Source organism: Nyctereutes procyonoides, unplaced genomic scaffold, assembly GCF_905146905.1.
Source record: "Nyctereutes procyonoides isolate TBG_1078 unplaced genomic scaffold, NYPRO_anot_genome, whole genome shotgun sequence".
Lineage (NCBI taxonomy): Eukaryota > Metazoa > Chordata > Mammalia > Carnivora > Canidae > Nyctereutes > Nyctereutes procyonoides.
In genome coordinates this window covers 26,831,901-26,851,825 of record NW_026575126.1, presented here as the reverse complement: position 1 = coordinate 26,851,825, position 19,925 = coordinate 26,831,901, and the positions used below count along the sequence as shown (strand labels likewise).

Genomic DNA, 19,925 nt, shown 5'->3' with positions numbered 1-19,925 from the left:
CAAATAAACAATAAGTGGCTGTCTTTAGAAAGATAACTTGGAAGAAAGAAAAAAACTGCAAAATAGCATAAGGAAAAGGTGAAAGAAGCATAAAAACAAGAGAAGGAACCAATTTATCCACATGCTGTGCCACGATGCCACCATTAACTTAATGATCCCAACTCACCAGGCACCACCTTCACAATCAGGCAGCGCAGTAGGTCCTGGGCTTGCTGTGTTCTTCAGCCTGGCCCTGACTTAACCCCTGCAGGTACTAGGCATTCACCATGGGCCATGCTTATAACTTGTCTACATGAGTGGCAGAGCTAGGAATTAAACTAGATCTTATTGGCTGCAAAGTGGATGAGCTAATCACTAGGCTACAGTTATCTCTTCCTTCGGACCAGTTTTACAAATCCCAGTACATTTCATTATTCACACACTGAGCAGATATTGATTGACTGTAGTAGTTCTCTTTTGACACCATGACAGATTATCACAAACTTAGTGACTTAAAATAACCCAAATTTATTATCTTGCAGTTCTGCTATTCTGAAATTCAGCATGAGTTTCACAGGGATAAAATCAAGGGTTGAGGGGCACCTGGGTGGCTCAGTCGGTTAAGCAGCTGCCTTCAGCTTGGGTCGTGATCCCGGGGTCCTGGGATCAAGCCCCGCATGGGCTCCCTGCTCCATGGGGAGCCCGCTGCTTTCCCTCTGCCTGCCCTACCACCGCCTGCTTATGCACGCATGCACGCGTGCTCTCTCTCTGTCAAATAAGTAAACAAAATCTTAAAAATAAAAAAAAAGTCAAAGGTCGAGCCCAATCGCACTCCTTCTGGAGGCTCTAGGAGAGAATTCATTCTTTGATTTTTCTCAACTTCTAGGGTCTGTCTGAATTCCTTGGCTTGTGGCTCCCTTCCTCTGTTTCATAGGATGAGTATGTGGGCATCTTTAGGGTGTTGTATTCTTCCTATCATAGGTGCCTGGCCTGTACTGGGTCTTGCTCCAGGCAGTATGAGATAGACAAGGAGGAGAAAGACAATAGTAAGTAAACAAATACATATGCCAGAAAATTTGTGTGGCAAAAGCAAAAACCAATATAATCATCTCAGTAGCTGCAGGAAAAGCATTTGACAAAATTCAATGGTCATTCCTCCACCCCTTCCTCTTCCCTGGGAACTCGCATACTCATCTTTCTGGATCTCACCTTAGATGTCTCCTCTTGAAGAAACAGTTTCAGGTGTATAGTAAGTGCTTAACAAACACAAATGTTTGTCTGTTTTTATTTTTATTTACGTATATAATAGTACTTTAAAATCATATGGTGCTTTCTCAAGTTACCCAACAGATGGATGTTTATTATCACAAGTGGGTCAATTCACATTTCTGGATAACATGGGCATTGTGATTACATTTTAGTAAAAGCAAACAAGTAAGCAAAACCTCTTTATATATGTGTCAGTTGTTGTATATATTTGTATAAGTGAGGAGGAAAGTGTAGAAGAATATATGCCAGACTGTTAGCGGACAATAAATGATCAGCTTTGGATTCTGCATCTTTATGCTGATAAATACTCATGGAATGGATGAACAAAGACTGCTAATAATAAGAGGTTAAATAATGAGAGGGTCTGTAAGGTAGTGAGCATCCAGTGACCCTTGAGGACTGAGTGGGTATCATTTTGCTCAAACCATACCCTCTTCTGTTTGTTTTATTTTAGCTACATTTTGACATCTGGTTAACCTAGATGGTTTTATAAGTGAATTAAAAACCAAGAGAGCATAAATAATCAATTTCTGTACTGCATCCAACTTGCTTAATAGATTCTTATGCCATAATTTCCTCTTCTGCAAATTAGGAATAATAGACTTTCTGCAAGGATAACACAATTAGACTGGTTAAAAGGCACTTATATTCATAAAGTACCAAAGAGTTGTCGAATATAAGTGAAAACTCTCTAATTTTTCTTTTGTGACATCCATGCCAACTGATCATGCTCCAGAAAAATCCGTGTATTATAAAGCACTACTATGATCCGCCTTAAAGTTAAATGTATTTGTACAAATGTCACCCTTTTTTCCATAAACCCTTAAAATTCAATCTTCTTTTCTGGGTCTGGCTAGTAAGTGGGGATCTGGTGGAGGAAAAGCCAAATTCCAGGCTATTTTTCATGAGTTGTCTTTGTGGACGGACTATATCTTTAGACTCCTTACAACCAATGCTTGAGTCATTAGAGCAAGTAGAGCAAACATTCAAAAAGAAACTTCACAGTCATCACCAAAGCTAATAGATCACTCTAAGCCTACATAACTTGGACAGGTATCTGAGATGGTCTTTGAGGATGAGGGGGAAGACAGTGCTTTCCAAAACCAGATAGATTCTGTAGTAGGTTTTCCACATAGGCCATACTCACATTACTTCTTATTTCTCTCTAACAGCAGAGTTGAGATATAGCCTCACTCTAGGATACTACAGTAACTTTCTTTTTCCTCTCTTTGATTTCAACTCTTTTGTATCACTCTCATTGGCCATTTCCTCCATGCAAGAAATCAGTAAAGAAAGAAGAAAGAGTAAGAGGTGCTTTACTTCTCATTTGCACCTCTCCATTCTCAGCAGTGCCACCCCCAATAGCCAAATTGTATTTTCTTCATAAGCTTTATCTTGATTCAATTTTTTCATCAATAAAATGAAAGTATGATGAGATCTGACTTCTATGGGTATTTTGAGAATTTAATAAGATAATCTAAGATACTTAGAACATTGCCTTGAACAGCGATCACTCATTAAATCATAGCTATAATGAATATTAGCAATATTAATACTATTCAATTATCATTCCACATTTATTTTTGTCTTAATAAGGACAGCATATGTTTAGAGTCCTGGACAGATGTGAAGAAATACAAAAGTAAAAAAAGAATTAATTGACCTTATAGCTGTGTTAAAGGAAATCTCACCAGCAGCCCAAATTTCACTCCCTATTCGTGTGCACTAGTCAAATAAAGAATTACTCCATTAGATGCATCACTGGCAACCTGAAGTGGTGTGATATCCCAGCCTTGTTATTCGTGTGGGCAGAGCTCTTTAACACATTCTCTCAGAATGGCAGAAACATCATTTTCTCTCTCTCATCTCTTCTTGTTTCCCCCTCATGTATACTTATCCTTCGTCACTGAAATTATTCAGCTCTTCCATGCACGGTCTTAGAATACACAGACTCAGCTCCGAAGGTCACAAGCCGAAGATGAAACAATTCAGCTTTTTTTTTTTTTTCCTCTAGAATATTGGGACCTGAGAGAGATGGCAAAGGGCTAGAACTCGGATAGATAGAAGCCTTGTATCACATGGGCTGTTTAAATATTCATGCAGCCTCTTCTGGCAGCTAACAGGGCTGCAAACTTTGCCCAGGAAAAAAAGGGGGGGGAAGATAATTACTGAATTTCATCACATTCTGAAATGGCTGCTGTGAAGGAAAACCTTAAGTGCTGATTTTTGGTTTAATCTCTTAGGGAAATATATTTTTTTAATTATTCAATGCAGGACAATAGGCAAGTGATTAAATGTATGTCTAAGTTTTTTTCTGAGTATGTCATCAGTGTTAGGTACCCACTGACATTAATACCATAAAAACGTATTGTACTGTCAAAGCCATTTCCTTTATAATTACTTTACTAATGACTTGAAATATTAACCGACACACTCCCCTTGCAGTCCACAGCTTTGCTTATGTATTAACACAAGGTTTAAATCATCGGCAACTGAGCGATAGAATAAATCAGAGTGGAAGAAAGACCAAATAAATTATTCTTGAGTGTGATGCCTCTAAACATGAGGACATTTCATTTAGTGCAATCAGTTGGCACTATGTGTTCTTCATTAGCGTATGTGAAAACACCAGCAATGTAGGTATCTATTCATTGTCTTGTTTGTTTTAAGGAGACATTTACCGTGAATGTAATTAAGTTTTTTTTGTTGTCCTAATTCTGGCTGATAGATAAAATTTAATAAAAACAAAGTAATTTTCACAGTATCTGATAACAACATGAAAGCAAACCCTGTCACTGCAGTGAACCTCAAATTCCTTTTTCAAAGTACTTTCTATTTAGTGAAAATCAACTATATCTTATTTTTTATAGCTACAGTCATACATTCTAACCTATCAATTATATGTCCTTCCAATGTGGCATACAAAAGTGTAAGCATTAAAAACATTCCTTCATCAGTTTGTGCTTTCTAACAGTAGTGATCTAAGATGTCAATTCAGAAAAAACAATAGGTACATTAATAGTTAAATGTTAATAGTTTCACTAGTTAAAAACAAAATCACTTGGAATGTCAGTATTCAGTGCTTCTAGGTAATTCATATTACAGAAGAATTGGCCATTAGTAAATATCAGGTAAGTAAAATTAAATAATTACCATTCTTAATTTCTTAAATTCTTAAACTTACAAAAAAGTTACTTCAAAAAATTCATAACTAGGACTAATTCTTTGAACTCTGTATGCATAGCTATGTCTATAAATATATATGTGTACATATATGCAAATATATTGGATATATATTAAGAAAATACCTTCATGAAATGTTATGTTTTTCATTTAATGTTTCAGATGTACATTACCAACACAATCAAAGCCAAAGGAACAAGACTTGCTAAACCCGTTTTATGTTTGGGCTTAATGTGCTTGGCCTTTCTTACTGGACTCAACAGAGTAGCAGAATACCGAAATCATTGGTCAGATGTGATAGCAGGCTTTCTGGTTGGAATATCTATAGCAGTATTTCTGGTAAGTACAAACTTACTTGGATTTCACTGTATTTTTAATTAATATCCATAATCACCTACAAGAAAAAAAAAAGGGTGACTCACATGCAGGTGTCTCTGCATGTGGTGTATCAAATGATAAGATGTATATTTTAAGTCATTCATTTCTTCCTCCTTCCTCATTTGTTCTGCCTAAAGTCAAATTTGAGGAAGAAAATGTATAAACTCTACACTTAAAGGTGAACCAAATATTTTCGTATTAAATGGAACAGAGCTAAAAACACTCAGTCCTTCTTGGATAGTTTTTAAGAATGGGTTGCTTGGATATTTTAAGAATTTCCTCAGGTCACTTCCTATCCCAGAGTATCTAGAGCATCCCAGAGTACCCCCAAGGCCTCAGCATAGTACTCTCCATGAACTGCCATGTTACAGCGCCTGCTAATAGGTAAACCTCATTTGAGAGATTGGTTGGTTCCCTTCAGCAACTAAAAATGCATGGATGATTTCCAAGATAATACCATCTCACATCAGAATTTGCCAAGTCGTGAAGAGCATCCGTAGTGATTTCTAGTGAAGTAAGCATGCCATCTCTCTTCTTTTTATAAAACCTCCTTGGAGTATTACTACAGGTTTTGGTTGTTGGAAAATTTATTTTAGTCTGGCTTTAAAAAAAAATCAATCCATTATGAGTATATAACATTTAACCCAGATGGAAAATGTGTAGGCTATAAATCAAAACATATTTTTTGCATTGACACATTATAAAGGGAAAAAACACTTTATTTCCATTTTGATTACATTTAAATTGCTTCTCACGCTTAACTTCCCTTCTTCAGCTCCTTTCCCTAGTTCATAACCAGTAAGCAAAAACTCATATGAACCTTTCCAGCTAATGATTTGTGTGCCAGGCATTTTAAATAGGCTATTTTCTGTAGACCGTCCTGTGTTAGAGTGGTGAGTAGGACCTGTCCCTGCCCCAAGTTCTGTGCTGCTTTTCTTCCTGATGTCCCCCCTCTGATTCTCCAGGAGCCTGGGAAACATAGGCCCATTCTAATCTCTCTCCCAGAGATATCTTATGACCCCAGAAAGCCTGGGGCCCTGACCTGGGCCAGAGCCTTTTCCTTCCTTTCACTCACCACAAATGAAACAGATTGAAACATTTAAAATAAAACAAAACAAGACAAATATCCTACATAAACACTAAGAAAAGAACTTCCAAAAGTTAAAATGTCAAAGCACTAGTGTCAGATGTGGCTGTCTTTCATCTCCATGGGTCTAGAGCATCTTCAAAGGCATCTCATCAGTCTACCTGCTTATCTTCCCATGGCTGTTGCCAACTTTCCTTCACTTCCAGTGAACATCTTGAGACCTTGAAAGACCAAATCCAAAACCCTAGTATCTTCCTTGTCACTTCCTTATCTGAAAACCATGTGGCGAATGGGTTGGACTCTGGATCCCTCTTGGGCTCAAGCCTCTCTGACTGTACATATTCAAAACATTCCACAGCAGCCCTTCAGACATTCCCACACACCTGGTAAATGACCTTAATCAAAGCTCACATGAAAATAATGCTTTAACTGTAATAACTAAAACAGACATTCATCCACAGTCGTTTCTGAGCATGAGTGCCTACAGGTGCCAGGCACTGTGCCCAGAGCTGGGGATGCAAGGAGGCTCAGATGAACATGATGTCTGTCCTGTGAGAGTTACAGTCTGGTTCACGGGTTAGACACTAATAGGGGTTATTCCCTCAAATATTCCCTTACTCCCTTCCTTTAAAACATAAACATTTACTGAAGCCCTATTATGATCCAGGCACTGTGCTTAGTGCTGGGATAAATACATGAAAAAAGATAGAGTCCATCTACTTGAATAGATCACAAAATAGACACAAAGAGTTTTACAAACTCTAAAATGTAATGATATTAGTTCCTAAACTAAAGAGATTTCTGTTGGGATTAGGGACAGTCCGAAAGGGGTTGGGATACATAAACTTGAAATGTTTGCAAAGCAGGGAGGTCAAAGCTGGGGCATAAGGAATGAGGGGCAAGGAGCACAGTGCTCAGAAGCAACATAAAATGCTTCGTAAGAGGGACACCTGGGTGGTTCAGTGGTTGAGCGTCTGCCTTTGGCTCAGGTTGTGATCCCAGGGTACTGGGATCGAGTCCTGCATCAGGCTCCCTGCAGGGAGCCTGCTTCTCCCTCTGCCTATGTCTCTGCCTCTTTCTGTGTCTCTCCTGAATACATAAATAAAATCTTTAAAAAATGCTTCATAAGATAGGCCTTTATGGTGCCTTCAGTATATTATAGGCCTGGGCACAGCATTCACACGAGAGGAAGTGACATCCTGGAAGTGGTACCAGTCATCCAACGTGAGTGACAAGAGTGGGAAATAAAAAAAAACACAGGGGTATTTATTCTGTATGGCCTTGTACGTTAGAATAATCTGGGCTTTTTTCTTTTGAATGTGGATGATCTGAGAGCCACTGTCAGAGTTCAAGTGAGTTAAAGCTGGTTGAATCTCAGCTTCTTTATTCACTCAGTTTGTGCCATTGCCAATTTACCTTTCCGAGCCTCGGGTTTTTCCTCTTTAAATGAGGCTAATGACAGCCTCCTTAAAGCTTATAAGGACATAAAAGTTGAAACGGGATGGTGTATGTTCAACAAATGGCCACATGAATGACTGAAATAAGTTCCATAATTGATAGTTTGCTTCCTTTCAGCTCCTTCTGTCCGATACAGTTTGCATTTTGAAACTAGTTTTGCTGGAAAAGTAAAACTCCAGGTGAGGGTAGGGGAGGCAAGTTGTGCAGAAGCAGGGAAATAAGATGGCACCAGTCAGTCCTCATGGGCACAGAAAGAAGGGAGGCTATCTGGGAGGTTTGTGAAACAGAAGGTTTGGAGCTTGATGGCGCACTGGGGATGATGGAGGCGAATGAGAGGGAGCAATCCGTGATGATTCCCGGGCTTCTCATTTGGGCAAATAGAACATTTATTTTGAGCAGCGACTACAGCTCTGGCTCGCAACATCATCCTGGGGTGTCTCCAGTTATCTTGCAGTGTGTGCAGAACTCTGAAATGGTTCCAGAATAAAATGAGCACTAACCTACTCCAAGACTCTATGTCTTGGTTAAAGGCATCCACATCCCCCAGTCACCCGGGCCCAATGTCTAGTGTCTGCCTTTGACTCATTCTTCTCGACTCACCCAGTGAGTCATCTGGTCCCAGTTTATTTCCACTATAAAATGTCTCCTTCACATTTTATGTCTTGGCCATTCTGACCAAATTGTATACTGTGAGACTATACTCGATTTTCGAGATTAGTGCTTCTTCGCTGTCTTCTATCTCTAGGTTCCTAACTGGCTCCTCATCTCAGACTCTCCAAATACCTCCCGTTCTGCCTCTCTTCTTTAGAACATAAGCTGTTGCTAATAACAAGACAAAACAAAACAAAACAAACCTCATTCCTGCTGCATTAAACTCAGATATGTCCCACTGGGCTTCTGGGATCATCAGTAATCTGGCTGCACTCTTCACAGCCCAGTTTTTTTTTTTCCCTCCTTGCAGTGAAATCCTGTATTATGTATCCACTCAGCTTCCTTTGCCTTGCAGACAGGTTCTGTGTCGCCTTTATGTTTGACCCAGTGAGAATGCCAGTTCCTCCGTATATTTTTTTACAGAGAAAAACAGGGGTTTGGGAGCCATGTGAACCTAGGTTTGAATCCTGCTTTTGCCATATGGTACATATGTGACCTTGAACAGGTCACTTGGCTCCTCATTTTTTCTAACATAGAATTGTATTTAAAATGGCTTTCCCTCTCCAAGGAATCCTTTCCTCCTTTCCTGTTCACTTTTATCCATAGCATATTTCAATTTTTAATATGCCACATATAATAGTTTTGTTTTTGTTTTTGTTTTGTTTTTGCTGTCAAACCCACTAGAATGTAAGCTGCGCGTGGAGAAGGCGCTTATTTGTTTTCCTCACTGTGTATTCCCAGTACACAGTACAGGGTCTGGTAGATAGGGGGTTCTCAGGAAATATTTGATGCATGAATGAATGAATGGAGGAACTATGTTATTCCCAAAGCTCTTTTGAGGGTTAAATGAAATCTCATACACTGTAGGTACAGTTGAGTGTGTGGTGCAGAGAAGGCTCTGGAGATCATGGTCCTCACCTTTGATGACTATTCAGATCCTTTTTGCACTTGAGATTATTCTCAGACAAGTCCTAACTTGCCCAGGAAGTGTCCCTGATTACCTGGCTCTCCCATTTTTCCGGAGTTTCCACTGCACTCAAAGTCTGGCCTATCACATTCTACCTGAGGAATTATATCCTGTCTTGTTGATCACTCCCATCCCCTGTGCGTTTTCTTTATTTAGAGAACCGAATCCCCATGCTTAAGAAAATGCAAAACAAATACTAGGTGAACAATAGTTGTAGATTGGTTAATATTATGTAACAAATACATGCTGAACAAATGTCTGCTTTAAAGTGCTTCCAAAGAAGATGCCCAGGGTCAAGTTGAGTAGTTAAAGTTTACTGAGCACATCAAGAACTTGTCATATTATCCTGTGTAATGTAATAATAATGGTAAGAGTTATTTGAGTAATCTTTACTAGATTAACTCAATTAATCCTCACAACAGCACAGTGAGATACAGTTATTGTCCTCATTTTGCAGGTAAAAGAAGCAGGTTTAGTTATATTGAGTTGCTTGCCCAGGCTCACAGAGTGAGTAAATCAAAGAGGCTGGTGTTAAGGCCCAGCCTCTTTACCAGAGCCCATGCACTTAACTCCATGCAAAACACACGTATTACTTGCTGCAGGGGAAGAGGTAAAATGACCACAAATAGATCTGATTAATAAATCATCACCAAAGGCAAAAGAACACAAAAATACATGTGTAGTGGTAACTTATTAGTGTCAGTTTTGTAGGACAGGATAAGATTATACACATGGAAGCTACTAATGTAAAAACAGAGTGTTTCAGAGGAATGTCACTTTAAATTATATAGGAACATTGGGAAACTTGAGAATTCTTGGCTGGACACATGCTCATTAGTTAGTCTATTCATTCTCTGTGGTACTGCGAATACAATGATGAGCAAAAGGAAAAAGAAGAAGGAGAAGGAAGAGAAGAAGGAGAAGAAGAAGAAAGAAGAAGAAGAAGAAGAGGAGGAAGAGGAAGAGGAAGAGGAAGAGGAAGAAGAGCATTTCTGCTTTCATAGAGCTTATAAGGAAGCCCTCTAAGGAAGAGGTTCACATCAACCAAAGTAGTATGTTTTAGGAAGGAAAATTGAGCAAATTGAATGACTGGTTGAATATAGGAGAATCCTATACTCATCCTTTAGGATAAATCCAAGTTTTCAGCCTTGTGTAATCAGGGGAGAGGGAGTGTGGGGATTGTTTTCCCGAGAGAATCCAGAAAAAAATCATGTTTTATAGGGGGGGTCCAGAGATAGGCAGATCTTGGGTTTCACTTTGAACATTTGTTAAATTTTTCATTCCTTTGACAACCAAAGGAATGGTTGTCACTTACCACTTAACTTGGTAAGATATTGCAACCTCTTCTCTTACAAATTGAGAAAACTCAGACCCAGAGGACTAAGAACATACAGACTCAGGATCAAACACCAAGCCTCTTGCTTTCCCCAATGAGGATTTTTCCTTTTTACTTTTTTAAGATTTTATTTATTTATCTGAGAGAGACAGAGACATAGGAACAGGGAGAAGGGACAAGCAAGACCCCATGTTGGGTGCAGAGCCTGACTCAGGGCTCCATCCCACAACCCTGAGTTCGTGACCTGAGCTGAAATCAAGAACTTGGATGCTTAATGGGCTGAGCCCCCCAGGAGCCCCCCAACCATGACCATTTTTCTAATAGGACATCAGTTCCATACTTGTGAATGTTAGCAGGCAAAACTTGCTAAATATTTGAAAATGGTTCTAAGGAAGATTTGGCAATTTCCTCCCTTATAATTTAAATAATAACAGTAATGAAGAATAATCATTATGTTAATAGATACTATTTAATGAATATCTACTATCTGTTAGGTGTTTAAATAGTGGCATTTGAATTCTCAGCTGCTTCAGTGGTATTGTCCTAACCCTCAATTAAGGCAAAGAGATAACTGATACAAGCTTTCAAAGAGTTTACGAAACCTAAATAATATAAAAAAGCAATTATACTAATTTCAAAAGCCCATATTAACTCTAGATGAACTTTTCTTCATCTCATGACTTCCATACATCTATGTACATAGTTATTTCATTTCAATAAATATTACTTCACAAGAATTTGTAGCAATATTTTTCATCTGCCTAATCTTTCATTAATTTATAATATTAATGAGAAGGGAAATATGTGTGTATGTTTCATGAAGTGAGTGTGAAACTGCTTGCTTGTTACGCTGTTATTGGCTAAATTCTTGATTATATTCTTCGTACTCTAAGCAGTGGTCAGTTAGCAAACTGCAACCAATTCAACCCGCTGTGTTTTTTGTTTTTTTTTTTTTTAAGTTACAGTGGAACACTGACATGCCCATTCATTTATGAATTGCCTATGACTGTTTTCACATCAAAAGCAGAGTTGAATAGCTGCTGCAGAGATTGTATGCCAGCAGAGCCAAAAATATGTACTACTGTGCCCCTCCCTTATAGCCAAAATTTACTGACCTTTTCTATAGGGCAGTCTTTTGCCCTATAGTCTTTTGTAGGGTCATCATTTGATACTAGGTTTATCAAGTTCCCATCTCCAAGCCTGTACCATCCCTTACTTTAGAGATCTTAATGGCACTGATAAAGTTGATGTATCAAATTAGGAGGCTTTGATCTGTGCTTCTGATCTGTAATTATTCATGGAAATGGAAGTATAATAAGTATTCCACAACTAGGGAGATGTTTTTTTCTGAAATAAAGTCTCATAGTATGTGTTATTATTTTGTAGATTTATTAATTTTATTTAAAAACTGGAGAATAATCAAGATCTAATTGGCCTTTGAAAATACTCAGTAATGAGGCCTACTAAAGAAAAGGCTTTCCAGTGGAGCATTTGTGAAAATATACAATGTAAATGTGTAATTATATATTAAGCATTTATCCTTTTTAAAAATGAATGTTAGGTTATAACTGCAAGTAAGTTCTGGGTTTTGGCTTGGTAATAGACTATAAACCCAGCAAAAGAAGGCTCAAGAATATCTTATCCAGGGCAGCCCAGTGGCTCAGCGGTTTAGCGCCACCTTCAGCCCAGAGCCTGATCCTGGAGACCCAGGATCAAGTCCCACGTCGGGCTCCCTGCATGAAGCCTGCTTCTCCCTCTGCCTGTGTCTCTGTCTCTGTCTCTCTCTCAATCTGTGTCTCTCATGAATAAATAAATCAAAAATCTTAAAAAAAAAAGAATATCTCATCCACTGCTTAATATAAGTAAATATAGCAAGTAATTTTCCTGTGTTAATTTACTATTCCTTACAGTATGATTCACCTGCATCAAGAAGCTTCTAGAATGTATTTCAAAAAGTGGCAACTCCTAGCCCCCATCCATCATCTACAAAACCAGAATCTTTAGGGAAGGTTTTAGGAATGTGCATTTTTAACAGTGCTGGGCCTTTATTATTATGTAACCCGAAGTATGAAAACCTCTGGCTTAGTTCAAATACTGTCGCCTGTGGGAATATAATCAATTGAAACAAGGGTCAATTTCCTTTATGTAAAAGGTCTTCTATTTCACTGGTAGCCCCAGTAAGCTATTGTTGAAATGCCAAGTATACATGGGATACAATAATAGACAATAAACTAGGTTAATTAAAGGGATGCTACTAAATTAGAAAGTGCCAATTGTAGAGGTTTATTATGAATGTAATGATCTTGAAGCAATGGGAAATAATTAGCATTTAAATTAAGTTGTAGGTTAGCCACATTAGGGAAAGGTTAGCTTGCTATGAATTTTTATAAGGCTATGATGTTATTTATAGATTGATTTGAGCATTGACTATAATCTAATTTAATGAAAAATTTGGAATAATGAAATCGTCATTATTAACTGAGCTACACATTATTCGATAAATTTTCTTGAGCACATTTGCATTGGAATAACTATTAAAATTTATACAAGATAAATATGGATGTAAAGTTACATATGTAATACTTAAGTAATTTTAATACTTTAGTACTATGATTCAATTTATTAAGCTACTTAAAAGGGTCATAGTCACAGGGAGTGTGGCTTTGCTTCAACCGCATTTTTTTCCTGAAATTTTAGGTTGTGTGTGTGGTAAATAATTTCAAAGGAAGACAACCAGAAAATGAACATATACACATGGATAATCTGGCACAGATGCCAATGATCAGCATTCCTCGAGTAGAAAGTCCTTTGGAAAAGGTAACATCTGTACAGGTGATTCATGATTTAAATTCTTAAATGTGATTGTTATCTAGAGCAAATGAATAATCATTTCTGAGAGTTCCTGCACAGTCATTTTTGATTTACTGAAGCAAATTTAGACTCTAATGTGGTATTTAGCAAGAATTTAGTCACTGAAGACATCATCTTAGAAAAATGCATATCGCATTGAAAATAATTCTTTGAATACCTAATGCTAAAGGCTGAGTATCTATACATGGAATATGCTCTGTACTTTGCCATAACTTTGAGATAAGGAACATTGTGCAATGATGGTCTCATACATGAGTGAAATAATAAGGTTCTATTTGAGAATACATGGATTTTTTTCATTAAATATATTCCATTTTTCCCATGCTCTATTTATGTGAGAAACTGCTTAGTATAATGCCTAGGACATAACAGGGCTCAATAAATGTTGTCGAATCTCATTATATAAAGGTCTGGCAGCAAGAAAACACCAGTCATGCCCTCCTAATCAGGGAGGTCCTAAAGGTCAGGTTGGGCAGAATGGAGCTGGACCAGGTAGCACTTTGAATGGCAAGTCAAGGCTTCATTGAGCATAGCAATGAATAAGAAGCCAAGTATTTAACAAAAACTTTTCTCAAAACTTTGTCTTGAGACATCTGAGAGCTACAGAGGATAATATTTCTTAAATGATGTTGCGATTATGTAATTGGTTCAATGATTTGTATTTGTAATTGGTTCAATGATTGCTCAGAGGGTTACTAAATGCTTCTCAGCAGCCCTATCCATATCCACATTTTGATCAATATGTTAGATGAAGAGATCAATTACATGCTAATCAGGAGCTTTGATGGATGAATCAGTGAGGGATAATTAATACATTGGTTGAAAGAATAAAAGTTCTTGAGAGATTGGATACAATTAACAACTAGGAATAAAGTGAATGCTTTATATTTGGATTTAAAAAGAAGTTCATGTAGGGTAGGGTACATCTAGGGTAACTGCACAAACAAAAAATGGCTCAGAGGGTATAGTAGGTTACCATTTGGTGTGTGTCAGCAGCGTGTTACGGCTGCCAAGAGTTATATGATCTTAAGTTCCACTTAGGGAACATAATATCCTGAATGAGGGGATTGATGATTTGCTGTGCTCAGAGTACCGTGAACACCATATACTGCCCTTGGTGACATAGTTTTAAGGTGAGCATTGATAAAATAGAGTAGTCGGTACTCAAAATATTTGTTAAATGAGTGAATGAATGTGTCCAGGACGGTGAGTGGCCTCAGAGTCACAGATTATGAAAGACTGTTGAAGGAATAAAAAAATGACTAGAGAAAAAGAAAACTCATAAAAGAAACAATAACTTTCCATGTATATCTGAAGGACTATTGTATGGCAGAGGAATGCTATTTGTTCTGCTAGTGCCTCAGAGGTCACAATTAGGATGAAAGAAAAGTAAATATAAAAAGATAAATAATATCTAGAAAGAAGGAAAAACTCTAAAAATGGGATGGCTTCCTTAAGAGCAGTGAAATTTCCTTTTTTTAAAAAAATTCCTTTTATTATAAGGATTCAAGAATAATTACACTATCACTTATCCTTGATTCTGTGGAGAGAATTCAAGCATTACATTGAGGATAGAGGTACTAGATCATCATCATCATCATAAAATTAAGAAAATATTAATAACTACCATTTAATGAGTATTCAATATGTGTCAAGTACTATGCAGATTGCTTATGTAAATTCTGCAAATACACTTCTATACTCTGAAAGTATAACTTCATTCCTTACAACAATTTTTATAGTAGTAAATGCTGCTAATAGTCCATCGGTATCCCTTCTCCCCTTCTTCCTTTTAATAATTGAATTCCCCAATGCAATTTTAGCCACATCCACCACTGCCTAGTCATAGTCTGTATCTCCCAGCTACCATTGCAAGTAGGCAATGCAGCTAAGTCTAGACCAATGAGGTATAAGCAGAAGTGGTAAGTGCAACTTCAGATTCATTGCTTGAAGACTCTTGTCTCTGTCTCTCCTCACCCTTCTCATCAAGTAGAAAAAGTATGACTGGAAATAATCTTTAGCTTTTTGAGATAGCCGATCCACTTTGACAGCCTAGTTCCTAGATGAGCTCAGGGAGCAGTCAACAGACACACTCTAGATGGTTCTGAAAAAGAAATAAACCTCTTTCTTCTCTGAACCATTGGACTGTTTTCATCTCTTTTTTCCACAGTGGCTTAACTAATGCCTGATTACAATAAATGTCCCCATTGTACAATTAAGAAAACTAAACTCCCAAATAGTTAAGTAATTTGTGAAAGCCCACATTATTGATAAGGAACAAAGTTCTATAATGTGATATTTCTAGATACAGATTTTTTAAAAACTGAATAATATGTACAAAATTAGATCTTTTTTAACTCAAGAATTAAACATAGCAATAGAATTTAGGAAGAGCTATTAGACATTTTGAAGACAATGGTCAGGGTAACAATTAGTCTTCATTTCATATACCTCTGAAGTTAATTTGAACAATAATTACTGTCTTCTGTTTTAGAACATATTTGTTTATTTAAGGGTTCTTCAGTAGCCCCCTAGCATTGCCAAATATCCTGATATATACCATTATGCCCTTTTATATGTAACATGATCATAAAGTCCTGTTGTTGAATTTATGCAAATTTATTTAGTGAGTTTTAAAATATGAAAGCAAAAATATTCTATTAGAATCTATAGATTTCAAGATATCAATGTTCATTAACTTCTTTCATTAATTTTTTTTTATTTACAACAAATTCATGTGCCCTATTTTTACTTCCCACCGAAGTGTGTTGGCACAGACCTTCCTGAGCTCCGACCTTGTTCCCGTTCTTTTCATCCTGTTTCCAGGCAGAACACTGTCTGCAGAGTGCAGGGTCTGTTCCTGCATCACACAGACCACGGGAAGATCACAAATCCAGCTCCTGGGGACATATGTCAGACTTCCCTGCAGAGCTCTGTTGCTGAGAGGACATGTATTTGGCTCATCAGCCAGAAAGGGAGGAAGGCCATCACTTAAGGGAAGCCCACAATGGCTTTCTCTTTCTTATGTGATAAGGAGTATTTGGAGTAAATATGTTGCTTTTCATCATACTTCACAATGGGAAACAAGTGAATGCAAAACTCTTCCCAGTATTTGATCTTAGTAATTGATAGTTGGAGAGTGACATTAGGTTCATGAAACTGGCTCTCAGAGGAGAGGAAGGAGTCCAGTATTAAAGTTTGGTCTGCAGACATGCAGTAGTTTGAACACTATTATGTATTATGCCAAGCTATCATTTTCTGCTTGCCAGTTTTGTGTGGAAAAGGCAAAGGGTTTCTTTTAGAAGTTATGTACTTATATAACCTCCTATGTTCAGAGTACATGTTTGATAAACTGTAAGCTACAGAGTAATTACAGCATGCCAGCGTTCTTTATTTTTATGCCAGCAATTTATCCCTTAATTATAGGGAGTTTGTCATATACTTAATTACCGTAGTTTATGAGGAAAAGTCATGATTTTTCTGAAAGCTAAGTAAATCTGAACATTCATTACATTTGGTTTTATGAAAAGAATTAATCATCTATGGAAACTGGCCCATCATATCTCATAGTCCACTAAATATTTAAGTTGCCAGTAACTTCATTACAGCTGTTTGTAATATCAAATCATAAAAGTCTGTTTATCAGTAGTGAATGATTACATTCACTATATGTTACATTCCTGTAATGGAACCCAGTACATTATAATGTGGTGTTTCAGCTCACAGGTTCTGGAGGTAGACTGGCTGGGAATTTGGGACAATTTTGACCTTGAGAAGCTTATTCGAATACTCTGATTCAGTTTTCTCGATCATAGAATGGCCATCGTGAGAGTTCAGTAAGCTGATAGTAAAGCACTTAGAACAGTGTCTAGAATCTGTAAAGCCCTTAATCATTGCCAGTTATTATTACCATTTAACAGTTGAAATGGATGGGGTAAATCAAGGTGTGGAAAGTTTTTCAGATATATATTGTAAAGGGGATATTGTAAAGGGGTTTTTATTTTTTGTCTTTTAAAAATTTTATTTATTTATTTATTTATTTGAAAGAGAGAGTGTGTATGTGCCCCTGAACTAGGGAGTGGGGGGAGCAAAGCGGGGGAGGGAGAGGGACAAGCCACAAGCTGACTGCTCCCTAAGTGTGGATCCTGGGATCCTGAGATCCTGACCTAAGCCAGAACCAAGAATCAGGGGCTTAACTGCCTGAGCCACCCAGGTGCCCGGTAAAGATTTGTGTGTGTGTGTGTGTGTGTGTGTGTGTGTGTGTGTGTGTGATGTATGTGTATGATGAAGCCAGCATGCAAATTACCACACAAGATCATTTCTTTCTAGTAGGATACAAAAGAGCATGTAGGTGAGAGAGAAAGAGAGAGAGAGAGAAAAGAAAAACAGAGAAACTGGATACCAATTTGAAAGCAATGCTTAAACCTAAAGAAGCAATTGATAGTGCGCCAGATTGGTTTATTTCCCTTCTTCATTCCTTTCGTCCTCCTTGCCTCCCTTTCCTCTATCTTTTGTTTTCCCTTTCTTTTTCTTTCTATAATGAATAATTCATGAATAATTGTGTAACAAAAATAGTTACAATTTTTAAAAATTATCCAGTTTTCTTAAGCTAATCTAAGGAAGTTCTGGTTATGATTGACCACCAATATGTTCAGATTTACCAAAGTCGCTTGAAAAAACTCCCTCAGAGTAATTTAAATCCCTGTGCTCCTTCCTTATGAGTCATAAGGATTTAAAAGGATCCTTTTAAAACTGTTTGTTTGGTTTATTCTTCTCTGCTGAATTGAGCATGGTGGTGGCTCCCAGGCCTTTATGCTCTCATGGATAGGGTCCAACCTGTAGCCATCCCCATTCCAGGTCCCATCTGTCCTGAGAACCTGCACACAAGCTTTGTGCAGGTGCCTCTTACTTATAGGAGCCACAAAGTTCCCACCCCACAAAGGCCCCAGGGAACCAGTCTTCTTCATAGGTCATGCCACTGCCTTTCAGACTCATCTTTTTCTGGCTCCTGCCTTCAAGGGCCCATGCATCCTAGACAAAACCTTCAGTGGTGCTGGCCTCAAGATGTCTCCAAATACATGAAGATACTATTAATTACACTTGGGAGTCCAAGAAACAAAAATCTGACTCTCCTTCTGGGAAGTGGAGATGGAAATAATTACAAATTCATTATCTTTAGTTCCTCGTATTAGCAAGAGTGAAGTAAGAATTAATATATTAATAGCGGTGTCATGAAGAGTAAAAACTAGATAGGATAAAATTTTAGTCATTTCTATTAAATAGCATATAAGTTGATCCAGTTTGAAGGGTGTCATGAAAGGATGATTAAAATGTTTCTTTGCCAATAAAAAGTTCAATATTGCAGACTTGGCTAAAATCCTATAGAATCCCAGTAATATACCAAAACTTCAAAGAGTAAAGATAGAGATAGGAGCAATCTTTGAGAGAAGAAGTCTATTCTATTTACAGTACATTTCAGCTCCTTGAACCAACACCATTTTGAAACTGGGTTAGCAAATAGGCAAATACATGATAAAAGAAAGCCTTCAGGCAAGAAGTTTTCCCTCTGATCAAGCTTCTTATTAATATGGGTTCATGGCAAATGAAGGAATTCTTTTCCTCAACTAAACGTGTGCTATAAGATGGAATAGAGAGTTAACCTTCATTCAAAAACAAAAAACAAAACAAAACAAAACAAAACAAACTAGCTCCAATGACTACATCTATCTGGAGTAGCGGTTAGGTTGAAGAGATTAGCAATCTCTCTGATATACTAATAACCTTGGGAATGAAACGATATAGGAACAAAGTAATTTTCCTATAGTCTCAGCTTCTTCTCCCATTTCACTCATCAAATAATCAAAATAATGTTATAAATCTATATTCATCATCTTTCAGCTCAAGATCTAAGGTAAGGATTCCTTGACTATTTATGGAACAATCTGGGGATCTTTGATGAATCTTCTCCCACTCGTTTTAGGAAGACAAACTGAGCTAAATCTATTATGATTCGATAAAAAAATCAGGACAATTATTTAAATGCTTTAAAACGTGAAAGACACATCTCAAGAGTTAGAACATTTTTTTGAAACAGAAGATTACAGGAAATTTAATTAAATTTATTATAGGTATTTATTATAGGTAGCATCTTCTTTTCACTGTCAAGGAAATTAAATACATGAAATGAGAGATGAAAGATAGCTGGCACAGTGGAACAACTAGGAAACTAATTAAGAAAACAGGTAACTAAAAAAAAAAAAAAAAAGAATAGAAAATAGGTAACTGGGCAGCCTGGGTGGCTCAGTGGTTTAGTGCCTGCCTTCAGCCCAGGGCATGATCCTGGAGACCTGGGATCAGGTCCCATGTTGGGCTCCCTGCATGGAGCCTGCTTCTCCCTCTTCCCTCTGCCTGTGTCTCTGCTTCTCTCTCTCTCTCTCTCTCTCTCTCTCTCTCTCTCTCTCATGAATAAACAAATAAAATCTTAAAAAAAAAGAAAACAGGTAACATTATGGCAGGATGGAAACCAATAGTATAAACCCTAAAGAACAAAATCCACACTGGAGAATGTCCTATCTGTTCTATTAAGGACAGGTTTCAGCATATGTAGTAAAAGAACAAGAAAATAAAATTGACCTGAGAGAAGATAACAGATACAGAAGACATACTGTCTAGCATGAATCATTGTAGATCCAGAAGAAATGGACAAATAGAACTATAGCAATATTGAGAGATAAATATTAAGGAGA

At 37.4% G+C, this 19,925-nt stretch overlaps 1 protein-coding gene across 1 annotated transcript in view; it reads left to right on the top strand.

Moving 5' to 3' along the window:
* PLPPR5 (phospholipid phosphatase related 5) overlaps nucleotides 1-19,925 on the top strand; it is a 126,124-nt gene that overhangs the window by 77,534 nt on the left and 28,665 nt on the right. Inside the window, exons 4-5 of the mRNA XM_055339342.1 lie at nucleotides 4,594-4,770; nucleotides 13,006-13,140. Of these exons, the coding sequence (XP_055195317.1) occupies nucleotides 4,594-4,770; nucleotides 13,006-13,140 (312 nt within the window). The remainder of the gene's footprint in view (nucleotides 1-4,593; nucleotides 4,771-13,005; nucleotides 13,141-19,925) is intronic.